General features: G+C 35.7%; 2 protein-coding genes across 2 annotated transcripts; both read right to left on the reverse strand.

The window, feature by feature from the left end:
- Positions 1–2810: 2810 nt before the first annotated feature.
- Positions 2811–4430, reverse strand: LOC134236066 (uncharacterized). The gene has a single exon (XM_062718244.1). It carries the CDS (start codon positions 4428–4430, stop codon positions 2811–2813), a length of 1620 nt encoding a protein of 539 aa, XP_062574228.1.
- Positions 4431–8189: 3759 nt separating this feature from the next.
- Positions 8190–9884, reverse strand: LOC134236067 (uncharacterized). Its single transcript, XM_062718245.1, has 2 exons — positions 9724–9884; positions 8190–9573 (listed from the first exon to the last, which is right to left on the reverse strand). The coding sequence occupies exons 1-2, from the start codon at positions 9882–9884 to the stop codon at positions 8190–8192; spliced, it is 1545 nt and encodes a 514-aa protein (XP_062574229.1).
- Between the last annotated feature and the right edge of the window lie 10842 nt (positions 9885–20726).

The following is a 20726-nucleotide window of genomic DNA, read 5'->3' on the forward strand; positions in this document are numbered from 1 at the left end:
AGGACTTGCAGACTATGAATGTTCCTGAGAACTTGGTAAATTTTTGGACTTGAAATGTTCTAACTCTGTGCTAAGTTTCAGGTAAGTTGAGCCGGTGTAATTTTTAAAAAAAAATTTTATGTTATAAAGGAATGTATAGCAAAATAATTGGTAGTCTGTGTCCTGTAGGACGGATCACCAGATTCTAACTTCTGGCAAAGAAGAGTTCAGCGAAAAGTTACTGAAACAATATTAGAGTTATCGCTCTTTGCTCATAATAAAAATTGGTACCCCCCAAATACCACACCTAACATTAAATTAATCTAACTTAAAAAAGTAACATGTATGAAGGATATTTGAAACCATATTAAATACATGCATCACATTTGTGCACATAAATTTAGATTTGATTTTCAGAAAATCTTTAGTATATCTGATCAAAGCAAAGCCGAAATATTAGACGATGCAATTTGGATCAAGTTTAGCTTCAAAAGTTTAAAGAAGCTTATATAATCCTTCTTTTATAAGAATATTGTCTCGGAATACAAAATCATTTTCATTAATTTTTAATTAATGCTTTGGTTTTGGGTTACCTGCCCCTGTCATGGTGGGTAGTGTTTTTCACTAATTGATATTATTTTATAAAATCTCGTTTAATATAATTTTCATCAATGAAATCAATTAAATGTAATAGTTCATTTCTTCCTATCAATATATTTTTTTCTTTCTTTCATTGTATACGATAGTAAATATATAAAAATGTACACTAATTCTTGAATTATGAAAAATTCAGTAAAGAGACACTACAAAATTTATTGTCCTGTTCTTAAAAAAATATGAAAATAAGTTCTGCGTGAAAAGTGTAAGATATTATCATTATCAACTTTTAAAACAGAAACACATTATTATGTTTTAATTCTAACTAATCATTTAACTGATTGGCATCCGATTACATGGAAACTCAAAAATTGCCCTAAATCCCCTTCTCATTTTAGTTCAAAGAAGACACTTATGCATCAACTGTAGTAAAATTATACTCACTGAGTATATTCTTTATTCTTCAAGAATACCAAACTCCTTTTCCTGATTTTTTTTTTATAATTTAGAGGATAAAACGTTAACACTCACGTTTATTCAAGTTTTGCTAGTAAATCAGCGATATCAAGCAAGCCACAGAGATAATGCATCACTGCCAGTGTGACAAAATATTTTAATCATGATATGAAATCTATAGGATTTTTAACAAGAGGCCCAGGGGCCACAGCGCTCATCTGAACACATCTGCTAGGAAAAAGCACATATCAATCTGCTAGGAAAAAGCACATATCAGATCAGAACTAAAAGTTTACTGAGGTTGGGGGGAGGCTTGAATTTTAACCCCCAGGGGATCATGATTTGAGCGAACTAGAATCTACATAACCTGAGGATGATTCCATATAAATATTACTAATCATGGCTTTGAAGTACTTAAAAAGAAGATTTTAAAAGGTTTCCCAATATATTCCTATGTAAAACTTTGATTGGCCATTTTGGCACCACTCTACCCTCGGGGGTCATGATTTGAATAAACTTGAAGCTATACTACTGATTCTAGATACATGAGTTTCATCTTTCCTGGCACATTGCTTCGTGAGAAGATTTTAAAAGAATTTTCCTATATATTTTTATGTAAAAATTTGATCGGCAAATTGTGGCCCCGCCCTACCCCGGGGGTCATGATTTGAACAAACTTGAATCTACACTACCTGAGGATGGTTCCCTATAAGTTTCATCTTTCCTGGCACAGTGGTTCTTGAGAAGAAGAGTTTTAAAGATTTTTTTCTTTATACTCTTATGTTAATCTTTGATCGGCCATTTTGGCCCCACCCTACCCCCGGGGGTCATGATTTGACCAAATTTGAATCTACAGTATCTGAGAATGATTCCACATGAGTTTCATCTTTCCTGGCCCAGTGATTCTTGAGAAGGTTTTTAAAAAGCGCCGTTAATTTTTCACTTATTCATAATTATCTCGCCTTGGAAAAGGGCGTGGTCCTTCATTTGTACAAAGTTGAATTCCCTTTACCCAGAGGATACTTTGTAACAAGTTTGGTTGAAATTGGCCCAGTGGTTCTTGAGAAGAAGATGAAAATGTGAAAAGTTTACAACGACAACAACGACGACGACGACAACAACGACAGACAACGGACAAAATTTGATCAGAAAAGCTCACTTGAGCCTTCGGCTTAGGTGAGCTAAAAATTCACATCACGAATGAGACGACCTTAATTCATGGATAAAGAAAAATAGAATGTCATTAATAAAATAAACTTCTTTAGTTTTTATTTTTACCATCATTACAGTATACATGTAGAGATGGATTTTTCTGAATATGAATTAAGTTATAAAACTTTATTCTAATTTAATAGTGCATTATAATCTTCAGAATTATATTATTAGACAAATTATGGTTATATAGGAATTCAGATTGTGATCACAAAAATTATCTTTTTACATATTACGATCATGTCATAAAAAATAATTATAAATTAAACAGTATTAAATAACGTCAATTCACATGCTTTGAGAATTATTTAAGCCATTGACTTATTCCCAACATATTCATATCTTAGTCCGTTGTTGCAGCTGTAGTATTTTGATGAGATAAGCCGAATTTCGCACAATTTCACATTAATTTAAGGTTCAATTAAACACTTTTTTCCTATATTATGACAATTGAAAAAATAACACCTGTAACATTTAAATTATTTGTAGTCGTTAAACTTATTACCCGGTATATAGATATTTTTATAAGTATTTTCTCGCGAATCGTATTATAGAAATCAAAACATTTAATTTGTATATTTGATGACCTTAACACTTCCACCATCATTATCCCCCACCCACAGTCGTCCCAGTGTGTCCAGACTCAGTGCTCCACAAAAAGCCAGAATACGGAGAAATTGACCATCCTGATCAATGATGTGGGTACAGGAATTACCGTAAACTTTTTCTATTATACGAGCCTCGAAATCTGTGACAATACTGGCGGGATCAAACTGTTTCTTCATCTTCTTTTGTCCTTTATATTGGAATCGAAGTTTTCCTGCCTTATTCACTACAACGACTTTTTTACCATTGCAATCAGAGGCACAGATGTCCCCGTTGTTGTTTTCCGTCACAAAGAGCATCATTTCACCTCTTTTATATAGCGGTTTACCTTTGTTGTCCTTCTCTATCTCCTGCTTTATTGTTTGACCTTCATAACTGACAATTTTATAATGTTCATAATTATGTGTACACATACTGACCAGTAAGTCTCTTGATTGTGTACAACACAGTCCTAATGGATACCATCCTTGTGCTGTTGTGAACTTTGCTGTTGTCTGGTGGACATCATTAATTACTCGATTTACTCTATCAATGTATAGCAAATATCCTTCGTTTGAAACTGAAATATCACAAGGATTATTCTGAAAGGTAACAGTCTCCTGTACAGAACCCTGTATGTTGATACGAGTAATGGTTTTATTCTTTCCCGTTACCCACACCTCCTCTGTATTTCGACATGCTATCCTCATCAACGGTGTTACTCCAGTGTGGAAGGATGCGATTTCTACGGCTTTTTCTAGAAGAACAATGGATACATCTGATCTGTATATCGTTTCTGTTTGTATATTGGGTTCTATTAATTTTCCAAAATCTTGATAAAATCTACTTTTATCTATGTCTTTGAAAATGAATGCCGGTAGTTCAAGATCTATTTGTAAGGGGATCATAAGATACTTCTGAATATTTCTTTCATAGTTTGTGTTGTGACGAACGTCCATGGAATGTAAAATCTTTACGTTCTGTAGAGCAATTTCAATTAGGCTTTCAAGTGCATTTTTTATTTCCTTCTGGTATTTTTTTAATTTCCTGATGCCATTTCCTCTCATCTCTGCAATTTCTTTCTTGTTTTTTGCAACTATTTCGTCAATGAATCGCTGCCATTTTTGCCCATGCTCTGTGACTGATTGTTCTAATTCGTCACATTTAGCATTTAAAGCCGCTAATTTGGATTCTATCTCTGTATCTGCTTGTTCAAATTTAGGAATCATATCATCTTTTAGACGAGCCATATCTTTTTTCATAAGCTCTTTCTTTTCATCAACAATGCCCCTGATATCAATAATTCTATGACCATTATGGGCTCCGCTGAGACATTGAAGGCAAACATCTACATTACAGTTCTGGCATTTAACGGTACACTTTTCATCACCATGGACTTTGCAGTTTGGAAATGAAAGATGAAATTTTCTCTCTCGATATTTGACAATCTCGTGATTAGATGATGATGACGTCATGTAGTGTCGTCCGACGCATTCTTCACATAAGTTGACCTGGCAGGGATTACAGTGAAGAATGGCGGGTCTCCTGTCACAGAGGTGACACAGAATAACGTCTTGTGATTTAGTTGTACTAGAAGCCATCCTTGTCAGTGTTATGAAGGTCCTACCAATTCAATCTAAAACCATACGAAATACTCAATAAGTTCTAGGTTTAAATTTCAATATGTGTAACTCTCGCTTTAAAATCCATTTAAAGACAAGGTTAATCCTTAAACGAAGGCAATTTTTTGTTTTTGTATTTTTTTAATCCACGCTTGCATATCATTAAACTAAATTTGAATAAATATGATCAATACATACTATCCATTACTAGTCAGTATACTCCTTACATGCCTGTGTATGTTTTGTTAGCCCGCGATATCCAGTCAGTAACAGATTTAGAGAGATAACATTTTTCAAATGATACCCTAAATATATAAATTCTTAATTTATTTGTAGTATATAAAGCAAACAATTAACTACCTGTTTCATATCAGTATGTAGTGTTGCATAGTTTGTTAATTACAAAATTAACTTTCGTATTGAAAATATTTTTTTAAGGTATCAGTTAAAATTTCGTGAGATTGGCTACGCATCGGTTAGATACCAGGTATGATTTTGAGAAATAAATATTTTCAGATGCTACCCTGATACCGGTATGTTTATTTTTATTATACTCGTTATAAATAAAACAAAGACTATTACCTCTCTGTTTTCATAACAGTCGTGTCCCTAATTAAAGTTTCTATCGTCACAAAACTAACTTTCGGTTTGAAATGTTCAATTTTGCAGAAAGGGTTGTTTCGCTTCCTACATGAATATAGCAGTTAAATCCAACTGGGGTCTGTAGCGAAAACATGTTCGGTAAAAGGAGAGAAAAAAAATGTAAGTAGTATCTAAAGATGCAACTGAAAATTAATTTATCTACCAGATACCCATGAATCATAGAAACACTTAAGAACCACAGGCTTTTAGATTCTTAAATTAGTCTAAAAACTTTTAAACTATATTAAATATATGCATCACATTTGTGCACAAATTTAGATATGATTTTCTGAGAATCTTTAGTATATCTGATCAATGCAAAGCCGAGATACTAGACGATGGAATTTGGATCAAATTTAGCCTCAAAAGTTTAGAGAAACTTTTATAATCGTTCTTTAAGAATATTGTCTCAGAATTCATTTTGTTTTTATCATTTTCCTTAATTTTTAATCAATTCTTAGAAAAAAAATCGCACTTTGAAGGACTCAAGGTGAAAGCAATTTCACAAACTGGAAACAGACATATTTATACGACACTCCCCATGGTTTTCTCCTGTCCCCCGGCTTTTTTTGGTCACCTGAGTAAACTCAGGTGACCTATTGTAATCCGTTTTCGTCCGTCGTCGTGCGTCGTTCTTCGTTTGTTTACATTTGAACATTTTGAGCTTCTTCTCTGAAACTGCTTAACTAATTTCAACCAATATTGGCATATTCATGTAGCATCAAGGGGAGAAGAAGAAAAAAAATTGTGAATTTCATGATCCCTGTCCTCCCCCCCGGGGGCCGGAGGGGTGGGACCAAAATAAGAAGGTAGTGAAAATGCATCATTTCTTTGAAAATCTTCTTCTCTGCTCCTAGGTATTAAATAAACTAACTTAGTACATAGTTATGATAAGCAAGAGTGCCTCTACCAAAATTGTGAATTTTATAGCCCAAAGGTCAGGGGTTCAGGTGTCAGGGTGGGGCTTCATCGATTATGTAGTGAAAATACACAAATTCTTTAAAAATTTTCTTCTCTGCTTCTAGGTATTAAATAAACTAACTAAGTATATAGTTATGATGAGCAAGAGTGCCTCTGCCAAAATTGTGAATTTTATGGCCCCAAGGTCACGGATTCTAGTTTTAGGGCGGGGCTCTATTGATTATATAGTGAAAATACATGAATTCTTTGAAAATCTTCTTCTCTGCTCCTAGGTATTAAATAAACTAAGTGCATAGTTATAATGAGCAAGAGTGCCTCTACCAAAATTGTGTATTTTATTGCCCCAGGGTCAGGGGTTTTGGTGTTAGGGCGGGGCTCTATTGATCAAATAGTGAAGATGCCTTAGTTCTTTGAAAATTTTCCTCTCTGCTTCTGGGTATTAAATAAACTATGTAAGTATATAGTTATGTTGAATAAGGCTGCCTTTTCCAAAATTGTGAATTTTAGGGCCCCAAGATCAAGGGTTCTGGTGTTAGAGTGGGGCTCTATTGATCAATTAGTGAAAATGCATTAATTCTTTGAAAATCATCTCTGCTCCTGGGTATTAAATAAACAAATTTAGTATATAGTTATGATAAGCAATAGTGCCTCTTCGAAAATTGTGAATTTTATGGCCCCGGGATCATGGGTTCTGGTGTTAGGACGGGGCTCTATGGATTATATAGTGAAAATACATGAATCCTTTGAAAATCTTTCCTTTGCTCCTGGGTTTTATGCTAATGATCCAAGTATATACATTTATGATGAAGAAAGGTGCATCTAGAAAAATGTTTATTTCTTATCCCCCCCCCCCTCCATCCCTGGGTCGAGGTGGGGGATACATAGTCTGAAAATAAATTGATGCTTTGAAATCTGCTCTTTGGTATTAATCAACCATTTTATGATAAAATTTGAAAATTTTTGAAATATTTGGCTCTAGGGTCAGTGGTTCCTTTGGGATTAGGTGCACAACTGGTTATAAAGTTGAAGTGCATTTTCTCTTCATTACTCTGATCTACCTCCGGTATTAAGTAAATAGAGTAAGCATGCGAAGTCTATAATTATGATAAGCAATGGTGCCTCTTTCAAAATTGTGAATTGCGAATTCCATGGCCTCAGGATTTAATCACGAACCAGATGTAATTGCTTGAAAGTTGTTGCACAATACTCAAGTGACCTGTAAGGCCCGTGGGCCTCTTGTCTGAATTTTCTTTGGCATCCGCCCTCGGAACGAGGCCAGACCCCTGTTAATTATCCTAAATCCATACATCATAGAAGTGACAAGTCTGACTTTGGGTAATCATAATGTTCTATCTCATCTGGTTTGCTAGATACAAGTGTGAAAAGCTCCCCTTCAATATTAAGTTTTTAATATATAAGTTGTGCACTTTTCTCTCGTTTTATTTCATTAATATTATTTTTTTGGAGATTCTTCAATGCAGTAATTTTTTTTTCCTTTTAATTGATTTTATGTGAAATTCAATTTTCTTTATTTTCTTCTAATAATCTGATAGGACTGCCATCCGTAGTATTCCATTCTTAACTCTACGTTTTGTATTAAGTGTTTCTCATTGAAAAATGCTTTATCTTCTCTTTAAAGTTTTCTTTTGGTGATTTAGCAATTTCATTTAAATCAGTCTCAATGTCCGGGCTAGACGTTCAATATGTCGATTGTTAAGATCCTTTCCTTTACGACTCAAATTGTACAGTTTCACAGTGAAATTACCAGTTGAATTTTCATGCATTTAAATGCACTGTATTTTATCTTCAATTTCCTATACCAATAAATTTCATTTTCATTTTTTCTCTGGTAAACTTCAGACTTTACTATAGTTTATACACTTTTGCTCAAGGTGCTGGAAACAGCTGCCCTTTTTCTCAAATTGTGATTTTTTTTGTCAAGTTTATTAAAATGTTGAATTATCTCCTCTGCAGACGGTGGTTTGTTTTGTGAATTTCAACAGTTAATTGTAAGAATTCAATATGAAACATGCTTCCTAAGAGTTTAAATTAAAAACCTATTTTAGAGGAACATTTCTGGAAAATTATCTATAAACTTGTTTTTGTAATTATAATCGGCTATAATATTACCGACAAATTAATCGGTTTACCATTGTCATCAGTAGTTTCAAACATCTATGTAAACTTTAGAAAAACTACAATGAGTATGATAAGCACCCAGCAGTATGGTACTAGCTGTTTTTCATCGCTGACGACTATCACATTTCCACTGCGTGATTCTCCCAACCAAAGCCTTCCACTTCTGTCCACACTGTGTGGCCCAGAATGGCCCAGATCAGAACAGAACCTACGACGACCGTACTGATCATTCAAATAAGAACTTTTTTCCGAAGAGTTTTGAAGAATCCGATAAACAACATACATGATAATACCACAAGGATTGCATTTCATTTGTCGTTCAGTATATCGGCAAAGAAGTTTTCCAGCACTGTTGACAACGATGAAAGCATTTGCATTGCAATCCGAGGCACATATGTCTCCGTTATCGTCCTCAGCCACGAAAAGCATTTTCGATCCTCCTCTATATAAAGGATTTCCTTTGTCGTCCTTTTCTATTTCTTGAGTTATCATCTTATCCTTGTAGCGAACAATTTTGCAGAGTGTCTGGTCAGTTGTTCTCATGCTAACGAGTAAATCACCTGATTTTGTGTAAGACACCCCTAGAGGCTCCCATCCCCGTGGTGCCCGGATCAATGTGATAGACTCTCCCTCCTCCACTATATTAACTACTTTATTTGCTGTATCGGTGTAAATCAGACGTCTTTTTGACACTGTAATGTCACTTGGGAAATCATTGCAAGTGGTGATGACTTCATCTAGTACAGAGCCTTGTATGTTAACACGTGAAATGGTTTCATCATATCCGCTTATCCACGCCTCTTCTGAACCAACACAAACCACTTGCCTCAGTGGTGTTTTTCCGGTAGAAAATTCTCTAATTTTTAAAGCTTTTCTTAGAAACATTTGAATACGCGATAAAGGTGTATCAGAAGGCCGATCAACCATTCCTCGTTGAACATGAAATCGCTTTAATACCCCAAACGCTCGGTTCAGTTGATCTGATTCAATTTCTTTGAAAACAAAAGTTGGAAGCTTTAATTGAAAGTGCAGTGGAATATTCTGGTATTTATCAGACACCAGATGATAACGGCAGATTTCAATGACATCTACAGATTTGACAATTTCTTTGTTTCGCTGGATGGTGTCTTGCACATCTACGAAAACATCCCTCATTTCCATTTTGTATTTTCTTAGCTCATTTGTTCCGTCTTCTCTTATTCTGGCAATTTCTTTTTTCTTTTTAATCATGACATTGTTAATGACGCAATGCCATTCTATTCCATGCTTTAATACCAATTCCTCTAATTCATCACATCTGGTGTTGAAGGCCACCATTTTGCCTTCAATTTCTTCGTCCACTTCCTTGAATTTTGGAATGACATCTTGAAGATAAGATGTGTTTTCTTCAACAAGACGTTTCTTTTCATCAACTGTAACACTTATTTCAAAGACTTTATGACCATTATGTTTGCCAGTAAGGCATTTGATACATATTTCTTTATCACAGTTTTGACATTTGAAAGAACATTTTTCATCATTGTGAGCTTTGCAATTTGGATAAAGAAGCTGGAAGTTTCAGTCTTGGTACTTGATGATTTCATGAGCGGCAGATGATGACATCATGGTGTGTTTTCCCACACAATTTTCACATAAATCTGTTTGGCAGGGATTACAGTGAAGCTTAGTGGGGCTCTTATCACAGATGTGACAGAGGAGAATCTCCTGGGCCCGGATCGTACTGGTCGCCATTTTCGCACTTTAGATGGTCATTTGTTTTTCATACCTGTAAATAAGAATTCTATAATTAATATGAATACTGCATCAGTGTTTTTACTTTTTGTGTCACCTGAAGAGCATAGCGACAATTGATGATCTCTTTACCCAGTGTCTGTCTGTTCGTCCATCCGTGATACACTGTACTCTATTTTCTTGTTTACATCATTAACATCGTCGACATCGAACTTTTTGACGATATCGAGTCGATATCCTTACAATGTTGCATTCCGTATTCTTGTTTACTAGTATTTCGTCGACATCGCAATGTTGAACGATATCGAGAAGATATTGTTTCAAAGCTGGATTCGGTTTTCTTTTTCACATCGTTTACATTGTCGAAGTTGCAAAGTTGGACGATATCTCGTCGACATCGTGTCAACATTGATTTTACTCAGAGAATCTTCATTAATATGGCAAGTTGAGAGAGATGAAAAATTGGCTATGTACCCATAATAAAAAAAAGATGCCTAGTGCATAGTCTTTCTACATAGAAATTGATTTTAATCTAAATCTCCGATTCTTCCTCCCGAAAAAGAGATCGTCGTCGTCATTACTAGAATATTCCTGGTCACTAAGTATCATTAAGTAAGTCGTACCTGTATTCTTCAACTTGTTGTACGCAGTACTTTCGTAGTGTAATGCGTATCTATGATTGCTAATGCGTAATTGTACGCTCTATTTTAATTTTCAATGCGTATTTTGTAAAATTTAATGCGTATTTCTGCAAATACGCACCTTATCTGGAGCTCTGTAAATTGAACCCATTTTTGTTAACATCATTTACATAGTCGTTATCGCAACGGTGTAATCGCATCAACATTGTCAATAATGCGATGTCGACGATGTCAACATCGTAAAAGAAAACTATGAAGACAATGTAACCATGACATGGTATTAACGTTATCAAACTTATGTTGTTGACAATGTCAATATAGAAAACAAGAGGCCCATGGGCCTCATCGCTCACCTGAGTAACTTTGGTGATGCAGTTCCTCACCAGATTTCCCCTCTACTTACATCTATTGTGACCCCCTACCCCCTTCCCAACCCCCATCTTTATTTTAATAATTTAGAATCTACACTACCCCTGAATGCTTCCACCTAAGTTTCAGCTTTCCTGGCCCACTGGTGCTTGAGAAGAAGATTTTTCCAATATCTTTCTATATAAAATTATGACTCCCTAATGTGGCCCCTCCCTACCCAGGGTCAAGAATTTTACAATTTAGAATGTACACTACCCCTGAATGCTTCCACATAAGTTTCAGCTTTCCTGACCCACTGGTTCTTGAGAAGAAGATTTTTAAAGATTTTTATCTATATATTCCTGTATTAAACTTGGATTCCCTATTGTGGCCTCTCCCTTCCCTCGGGGGTCAAGATTTTTATAATTTAGAATCTACACTACCCCAGGATGCTTCCACATAAGTTTCAGCTTTCCTGGCCCACTGGTTCTTGAGAAGAAGATTTTTAAAGATTATCCTTATATATTTCTATGTAAAACTTGGATTCCCTACTGTGGCCCCTCCCTACCTCCGAGGGTCGTGATTTTTACAATTTAGAATTTACACTACCCCAGGATGCTTCCACATAAGATTCAGCTTTCCTGACCTACTGGTTCTTGAGAAGAAGATTTTTAAAGATTGTTCCTATATATTTCTATGTAAAACTTGGATTACCTATTGTGGCCCCTCCCTACCCCCGGAGGTCATGATTTTTATTATTTTATTATTTTTGGCCCAGTGGTTCTTGAGAAGAAGATTTTTTCTTATTTTTGTATTTTCTGGATTATCTCCCATTGGAAGGGGGCCTGGTCCTTTATTTTAACAATTTAAATTCTCCTTCACCCAGGGATGCTTTGTACCAAGTTTACTTAAAATTGGCCCAGTGGTTTTTGAGAAGTTGAAAATGTGAAAAGTTAACAGACGGACGGACGGACAGACAGACAGCTAGACAGACAGACGGACGGACAACGAACAATGGGTGATAAGAAAAGCTCGCTTGAGCTTTCAGCTCAGGTGAGATAATAAGAAATACTTAACTTAATGTAAACTTTGCAAACACTAAATCGATATAAACTCGATATCGCATAAACATTGACATCATCGCGATGTCGACGATGTCAACATAATGAATGAAACGTTGTAGACGATGTATTCATGATATCGTGTTTACATTGAATGCATTGTGTTGTCGACAATTTCAATAAAGAGATACAATGTACTAACATAAAAGAAGGAGTAAACACTATAATATTATCATAATAATATACTGTCTACAGTAATACAATAATATTTTTAGATGTTACCCATAAAGCATGAATATTTTTGTTATACTCGTTATGAATAAAACAAAAACTATACCTTTCTGTTGCCATAAAAAGTCTGTTACAACGTTATTATAATAGACTGGTACCCTGACATTGGTTAACGGGCGCAAGCGCCCTAAAAAACCAACCATTTTATCGCGTCACAGGAAACAGCACTGAAAAAATCTATATTTAGAGTCGCGTAAATCCAGATATGCTGAAGTAAATAAACCCTTCTCTCTGCACTCTACACATGATACACTGCTGTTAACAAAGAATGTAGACGGATTTTAAGCATCTATAAAACCGTAAAGAAGTACTGCCTCAAAAGCCATTGAATGTAAAGCGGGAATAGGTCCCATATGCGTATATTCTACCAAAATAATTCAAATCAAGATGTATGCATGATTAATTTACCTGCATATTTGCCACTAATATGATAAATCATCGATTTAGTTATAACACTTGTTCTTTATCATTATTTATGTTCTAAAGTTTACGGGGATTAATGCTATAACTCGTCTCTCTAACTCCATGTGTTATGGTGTGCACATCGAATAGGAGGATTACAATGCTTAACACTACGGAACATTTAAAAGTTCATAGTGACAATATATATTGTAAGTTAATGATAAGTTACTAATAAAGTCCCTACTATATGTTGTTTGAATAATTTCCCCCGCCCGTATTCAATTGTTGTACTGTAAATCACTTTTTATTCGCGAGAACTTTATTTTCGCGTAATTACGCGAGACAGTGTGTTCGCGAAAATTTAATTCTCGCGTATAATAGTACTCCTTAAGAATATATAGAGCAATAACCACAAATCGCGAAAATTTTGTCTCGCTAATCAAGAGTCAATGAGTATCTCGCGAAAATAAGGTGTCGCGAAAATTTAGTGATCTACAGTATTCAACAAGTAAGATATGCTACGTTCTGTTTTCTCTGTTATTTGAATCGCTGGATCCACCTAACATTCTTCTCCATTTATTTTTGGAATGCGCAGTACTATGCGTGATTTTTTCCACTGTCATGGCGGCGGAGGTTACCTGTCCTTGTAATTCCTAGCGGCAGCGACTGGAATCAAGGGCAGAGAACCAGTGCTATTATTATAACTTCCGGTTTGAAATGCTCTATTTTGTAGTTAGAGTTATTTCGCTTCCTACTTTAGAACAGTTTTTTTTTTATTTTTATCGGAGGTAGCAAGCGAGTTTATTGGTCCGTACAGAAGACTAAAAAGCGTTGAGAAGTGGATCACTGTAAAACAAGTCGGAAGGCATGTGTCTATAAAGGAAATGAAAGGTAGATGATTGTCCAATGCTGGAAAGCCAGAAAGTGAAGAAATTCTCACCAACGGTGCGCAGGTAATCATGCTTTAAAAATTGCCCCTCGTTTGCATAACATAATCACCAGCGCTCGTGGACAGGGTTGTCGCTAACACCCACCCCTTTTCAATATTAAAAAAAGAAAGAAAATTTTGAATTTCTTTTTCATTTATAATATCTGACAACTTAATGTATGTTCGATCTATTTGAAAATCACATATAAAGATATCAATCATATGCAATTTCTTTTCACGGTATGTTGTTCTATGAACATAGATGAACAAGAGGCCTCATTGCTCACCTGAGCACGTAGACTAGTCAAAAAACACAAATAAGCCCAGTATTGAAAAGTTTACTTGTTGGGGGAGGGGGATTTGAATTTTTCATTACTTAATTACATACTTGAGAAGAAGAGTTTTAAATATTTTTCATATATATTTCTATGTAAAGATCTGATTGCCCATTATGGCCCCTCCTTACCCCCAGGGGTCATGATATGAACAAACTTGAATTAACTCTAACTAAGGAGGCTACTTGAATTCCCTTCACCCAAGGATACTTTGTGGCAAGTTTGGTTAAAATTGGCCCAGTGGTTCATGAGAAGATGAAAATGTGAAAAGTTTACAACGACGACGACAGACAACGGACAAATTTTTAGCAGAAAAGCTGACTTGAGCCTTCGGGTCAGGTGAGCTAAAAAGGGGAAGGTAATGACAATCCTGTCCACAAGCACCTGCTTGTGAACGGGATCTGTAGCATTCAGGTCAAAGACTAATATATCTATAAAAACATAACGCTAAGTTCTACAGCAACAGTAAGGTCTGTACGAAAAAAAAATATTTCTCTGTAAAACGAAAGGAAGATTTAATATTCAAAGAGGTTACTGATTTTTTTTTTTACTAAACTACCAATGAATCATAGAAAACACCATATACATGTATTGCTTTGCTTATGCTTACATTTGGTTTTGATAAATTCAGTACAGATCTTTAGATTCTTTAATCCAACCAACAAAAAATTTAAGGTGTACAAAATATTTAAACTGCATAAAGATATTTTTAAACAACATTTTATACATTCGATAAGTGAATTCTATCTGCATCAAGGCTATAGAACTTAAGCCAGGTACTCTTCACACAATTGTTCTGAAAAAATAGTCATTTTCTATTAATTATGATACATTTTCTTCTGAGAGATGTTAATCATTAATTGTAATACAATGAATAGGATTTTCTAGTCTGGGCATTTTTATTTGGCCTTTCAATTTTTTTCAGGTAAGCTAATTTTTTTTTCTCTGACTGCCCCCTTGACTTTTAAAATCGATGCTACGTCACTGGCCCTCCACCAGCAAAGGGAGGCTTCTCTACATAAGTGAAAATCTCGAGAAGAACGTTAAACAAGACACAAAAATTGCTACACTGTATGTATTTATGGAACACAGTACTTTACATTAATGTAATCTCCGCGAGACGTCGTAGGGACTAAAATATTTGGTCGGACGTCCACTACGACATCTCAGTCCACTTCCACTCAACGTGATTAGGGATTTTTTGCTCAGATTTCAACCGCTTGTTTCAATCAATATGGGCTGAAATTAATTATCTGCTCGCTTCAACTTTTTCCTGTGAACATCCCTTTAAGTCTCTATCACAATAAAACTTTCCTTTCTTACCTTTAAAATGTTTAAATCCAAATAAATATAAAGTTGTTTATTTTTCCTCTGTAATGCCCCATTCATTTAAACCTCCGATGTTGAAGAGTTCCACAATAGTCTGCTCTGAATTATTCGTTTTACTACTATTTCCTATAGGAATGAACTATAGTAGGAATTACGAATTGTGCAGAAAAACATGATTTTTCGGAGAATCTTGTCAATGCAATACCGAAATATTAGACAAGTTGGTTCAAATTCAGAGCAAAAAGTTCAGAGAAACTTTAATAATCGTTCTTTAAAAATCTTGTCTCAGAATACAAAATCATTCTCATCAATTTTTAATCACTGTTAAGGAAATGAAATCGCAATTTGATGGCCCTTAAGGTTATATTCTTTACTTTGCATTGAAGTTACATAGTCTTGAGAAATAGGCAATTCAATACCTATTATTATTGTAAGAAATGCAAATATTTGTATATGATATTACCTATTCAAAACAAGTAGGCGATATCACTAACTCAAATCTACTATATATATATCACCTTTTTAAATAAGATTGAGAGCTATCACTTATATTCAAATAACTATATTTATAAAAAAATCTTACCCATGCCATGGCTAATGAAGGAAGGATATTCATTTGTTTAAAACACTTAGCGAAAGGGATAGGATTAAATGATTCCAAAGTAAATTTGATTAACTATGGAGAACAATGCATGAATATTGTCATTACTAGAATAGCAAAAGCTCAAACACTTACAGTGTCACATAATATAGTTTTGCATGTAATACATATACAAACCCAATGAAAACCATTTTAAGAAGAAAATCGGTATCGGCACCCCTTGACTCATTATGTCGCCCCGAACAAATCGGAAGCGACATATTGCGATTGTTCGCATAAAAATTTTCTCTGTTCCCTTGAACAATCGCCATGAAACTTTCTTATGTTAATTATTAGAAATTGTAGTTGTGTGATTCGCATTTAAAAATTTAAAATTATCAATACCCGGTAGTTGCAATGGAAACAGGGGAAACAGGGGAAACGTTCCGGGCGATATACGCGATTAATTGCAATAGCAGACTCTCTAGTTACTAAATACAGTCTTAATGAAAAGTGGACAAAAACGGAAAATATGCTCTCTTGTATTTAAATTTTATTTTTTCACCAATGCCCTTCTTATATTTGTAATCGTGTTTTTTTTATAACAGAAGTATAAAATTGTATGTCGACTAGACATTTATATTTATCATTTCCGTCTCCATAAAACATCATTTGGCCAAGAGAGTCTATTGTTAAGAGGCAGAAGTTGTGTAGCTAAGGACGGTCTTGTTGGTTGAAACCCATGACGAGTTAAAAAGTCTATTATCTCCTGTCCGGCCGGGCCAGTTTTTAGCCACATCCACTCCATTAATACCGCTCTCACATCGACTTTATTAAAAAAGTTTTCACCTCCTCTGAATACTCTATTTTCGTAACCTTCAACATCCATTTTTATTATCACTGTATTCCGATTATAAACCGGAAATTTGAGTATGTCGTCAAAAGTCGCTGTCTGCACGTTCCCAACTACATGTACTCATTTCACCCATAACATTCAATTCTATGCATTTTATTTTACTTTGCGCCCCCCCCCCCCCCACATCCCACTTTTAGCTGAAAGAAGTGAGTTTCAAACGTAGTAAAATTACATTAACTGAGCCAATTAAATATTCTTCATGAAAACCAAGTTGTTCTTTCCCGATTTTTAAAATTATTATTTAAATCTCAATGCAAGGTAAAAAGTAAACATTATTTTTTATTCAAATGTTTAAAGTATTGGCAGTAAATACTGGTGGGCGATGTCGACCAGAAACTATATATACTGCATGCCAGTTTAAAAAAATATTCTAGAATTAATCATTTTTAAAAATCAAACTGTTAGTCCATGAGCCAGGCCATGAATTTTCGGTATCAGTACCATCTCGGGTGAATAATTTTCATAGTTAATTTTTGAAGGACATACATCTCTACCTTCAGAAAATGTATGATAGCATTAAATTGATTGTGGATTTAATGGTGTATAAACCGTTTATATACACCAACCCAATTTGTTCTTTCTCTCAGCTGTGTCTTTGAAAGAAGGTTGGTTTTTCAATACGCAATTTCTAACTTATTTCGGATGATATTTTCTTGAAAATTCTTTTGAATGCAGGCCATGCTATTACCCTGTACAGTTATTATTCAATATTAGCTCTGTAATGAGGCGTCTAAATTATATAGGAATGTAATTCTACCCTTGATCATAAAATTGGAATACGCAATTTCGAAATTTTGATCAAAGGAAACAAATTACTACTGTGACAATTTTCACACAAAAAACATATTACATGGTCATTTTATTTAAAGAATTTTTATCAGGTTTTAGCATTTTAAAACATTATTTTAGTAACAAATATATATTACTTGATTTAATAGTAAATCTATATCCATATCCTAAAAATGAAAATTGGAGGAAAATTACAATGATTTACCCTCTGCGTATATTCTTTATTAAATGAAGATCATGTTACATATATATAAAATGTTTTATTTATGTAATTTTATGCTAAACCATGGTGATAATGGACACATATATCCATCTAGATTAAACGTGTAATATAATTATTAAATATTTTTGACATCAAAATTAAGCAACATATGTGCACAATCATATATGTGCTTTGTGGGCAGTGTGCTGTGTCTCATGACCTGAAATGGCCTAACGCCCCTTCCCTCCACTAGTCCGGTTAGAGGGAATCCGTACCCTCTGGGGAGATCCCTCTAGGAGAGCACTCTCTACACAAAGCGCTGACGGGTCTCAAACCCTGTTGACTGAGGGCTTGCCTACCTATAACGCATGTAGAGACTGTGCACCGGCGGATCTGCGGAGGAAACCGTTGTGGTTCAACGGAGAAGAAGGCAGACACAGCAAGCACCGTGGAATGCTTGGAGCAAGGCAAGGCACATATAGCACGTCTTGGTCATCCGCTGCATCTGTCTAGATCTCCAGACGTCCTGACATCTGTCTTGCCACTGGATCTAGATGGTTACGGGCTAGAGAGTGAGATCGGCGACGCGCAACCCTTCTTCATTTTAATCAAATTAAACTCATCGCGCAAGTCATTGATCATCTTCCATCCCTTTTTTCATCCACCTAAAGCCCTGTGGCGACAGGCGAGCAACGAAGGTGACAGGCGCGGGTTCACTGGAAGTTGGTAGTCGCGGTCCTGCACACAGGCGGCACAGGCCATATAGTCGCTCTTCACCGACCAGAGCAGCGATAGAGTTAGGCAGCCACCTGTGCTACTGAGCAGCTCTCTTTAGGAACGCACTGCTCACCTCCATGGCAAGAGGAGTGATTATAAAAGGTATCCCAAACGTTGCCTGCTCCAATTTTCCCTAACCAGTTTACCACGGCTGATGGGGACCCTACACATGCGGTCGAAATAACAAAGCGAACAAGAAGAAACAAGGATCAGGACTACATCATTGTCAGGAAGAGAGACAGACAGACAGTTCGTTTGTTCACCGAGGTTATGTGCAGCATGGAGTGCTGGACAGTTCACCGTTTCACTGTCTCTAAACTTCACCTCTCAACTTTCGTATTAAACTCAGAATACGTCCTCAGGAAACTAAGGCTTCAAAACGTCTCAACGTTGATAAGCTCAAGTTGCCTTTCACCTCTCAGTACTTTGCTGACACCCTGGAGGAACGCCTGAACTCCACCGTGCACGTGCTGGATTACCACGACGTGGAAGCAGCATGGAACACACTTCGTAATACAGTGTACAATACAGCCTTCGAGTGTCTTGGGCCCTCCACCAAAAATAACACAAAGACTGGTTTGATGAGAACCGAGCCGAGATCACACAGCTTCTTGAGGACAAACATCATGCTTACAAGGCTCATATAGATGTCCCCACCTCCACAGCCAAGAAAGCCGCTCTAAGGAACGCTCGCAGCACAGTACAGCAAAAGCTTCAGGATATGCAGGACTCCTGGCTGAGTGCAAAAGCTGATGAGATCCAACGCGACGCCGAATCTCATGACAGGCCTAGGAAGAACTTTTTTTTGGACTTGGGGAAGTCTACGGGCCAACTTCATCAGGCCCATCCCCTCTTCTCAGTGATGACGGGTTAACAGTTTAACACTCATCACAGAGAAGGAAAAGATACTCGACAGGTGGGCGGAACATTTCATTGGCGTTCTGAGCCGCCCTTCTACCATCAACGAGGAAGCCATCAACCGTCTTCCCAGGTTCTCATCAACTAGTCACTGGATGCCGTTCCCACGTTGGATGAGATCCAGAAAGCAATTAGTCTGTTGTTAACTGGCAAAGCACCTGGTCGATAGCCCGATACTCCATCCCAGCTGAGATTTACAAAGAAGGGGGCGTGGCTCTAGTCGAAAAACTCCATCATCTGCTTGTGCGAGGATCAGCATGACCAGTCACCTCCGCACCCACCGTCCAGGTCATCCCCCTCCCCCACGAAGATGAAACAGTGGTCACCGTCGTCACCGACGGACGAATAACTAAACAAGTATATGTGCGTTTATAATTATCTTTTTCTTTATACAAATTTTTGAGGTACATGTAATTGTTGAATAAAAGTGATAAAAATATGCAATTTTTGTTAGAATCACGGCTAGTAACTCAGTTAATGTTTTTTTAATATATTCATCATATCAAGGAGTATTTCTGGTAGAACTTTCTATCACGGTTGGTAAATGTGTGACAAATACTTTGCAGGTTGCAAATATATTTACCTTAAAATACCTAATTTGAGCAAATAAAGGGCAATAACTGTGTCTCCAGCATTAAATTCACAACAGATTTCATGCTTTCATACCTTTTCTCACTAGTTAGGGGTATACCTTATCAAATATCACTATAAAGTTTATTCACCCAAAATGGTTCCGACCACCCCCAGTGGCTCATGGACTATGAAATTCAAGGGCTTTTGATTGCACTTCACGTATGACCAAGTCCTAATTCAAGGATTAAGAAGCAGAAACGAAATAGAATGTCAATAATACAATGAATTTCTAGTTTTCTTAAATTTTTACCATCATACATGTTACGGTATACATGTTGTACCGGTATATATGTGATGTGTTGTTTATTCTGAAAAAGTAGAGAAATCTTCAGAAATATTATCTATTAGACTTATGATTACATATAGGAATTAAGATTGTAATCAAAAAGACTATCGCTTTACATTTTATCATATCATCATGATAAGGATATTTATATCCAAAACTTAAAACTCTATAAAGAAAACATCATGATTTCTTATTTATTCAAAAATTGATTTATTCTCAACACATTTACTAGTATATCCTTATCCGTTGTCGCAGTTTTTAATTAGTATTTAGATGAGTTAAGGTCCAAATTCGCATATATATATATATATATATATATATATATATATATATATATATATATATATATATATATATATATATTTACATTAATTTAAGGTCCCATTCAGCACATTTTTTTTTCTAT

The sequence above is a fragment of the Saccostrea cucullata genome, unplaced genomic scaffold, assembly GCF_032062105.1.
Source record: "Saccostrea cucullata isolate Sc308-1 unplaced genomic scaffold, CSIRO_AGI_Scuc_v1 ctg525, whole genome shotgun sequence".
NCBI classification, from domain to species: Eukaryota; Metazoa; Mollusca; class Bivalvia; order Ostreida; family Ostreidae; genus Saccostrea; species Saccostrea cuccullata.

Excerpts from the sequence above, each read along its gene's own strand:
- LOC134236066 (XM_062718244.1), bottom strand. The coding sequence starts at position 4,430 with ATGGCTTCTAGTACAACTAAATCACAAGACGTTATTCTGTGTCACCTC.
- LOC134236067 (XM_062718245.1), bottom strand. The coding sequence starts at position 9,884 with ATGGCGACCAGTACGATCCGGGCCCAGGAGATTCTCCTCTGTCACATC. Across the intron at positions 9,574-9,723 it reads GCCGCTCATGAAATCATCAA|TGTTACAGTTGATGAAAAGA; the intron begins GTACCAAGACTG and ends CTTTGAAATAAG.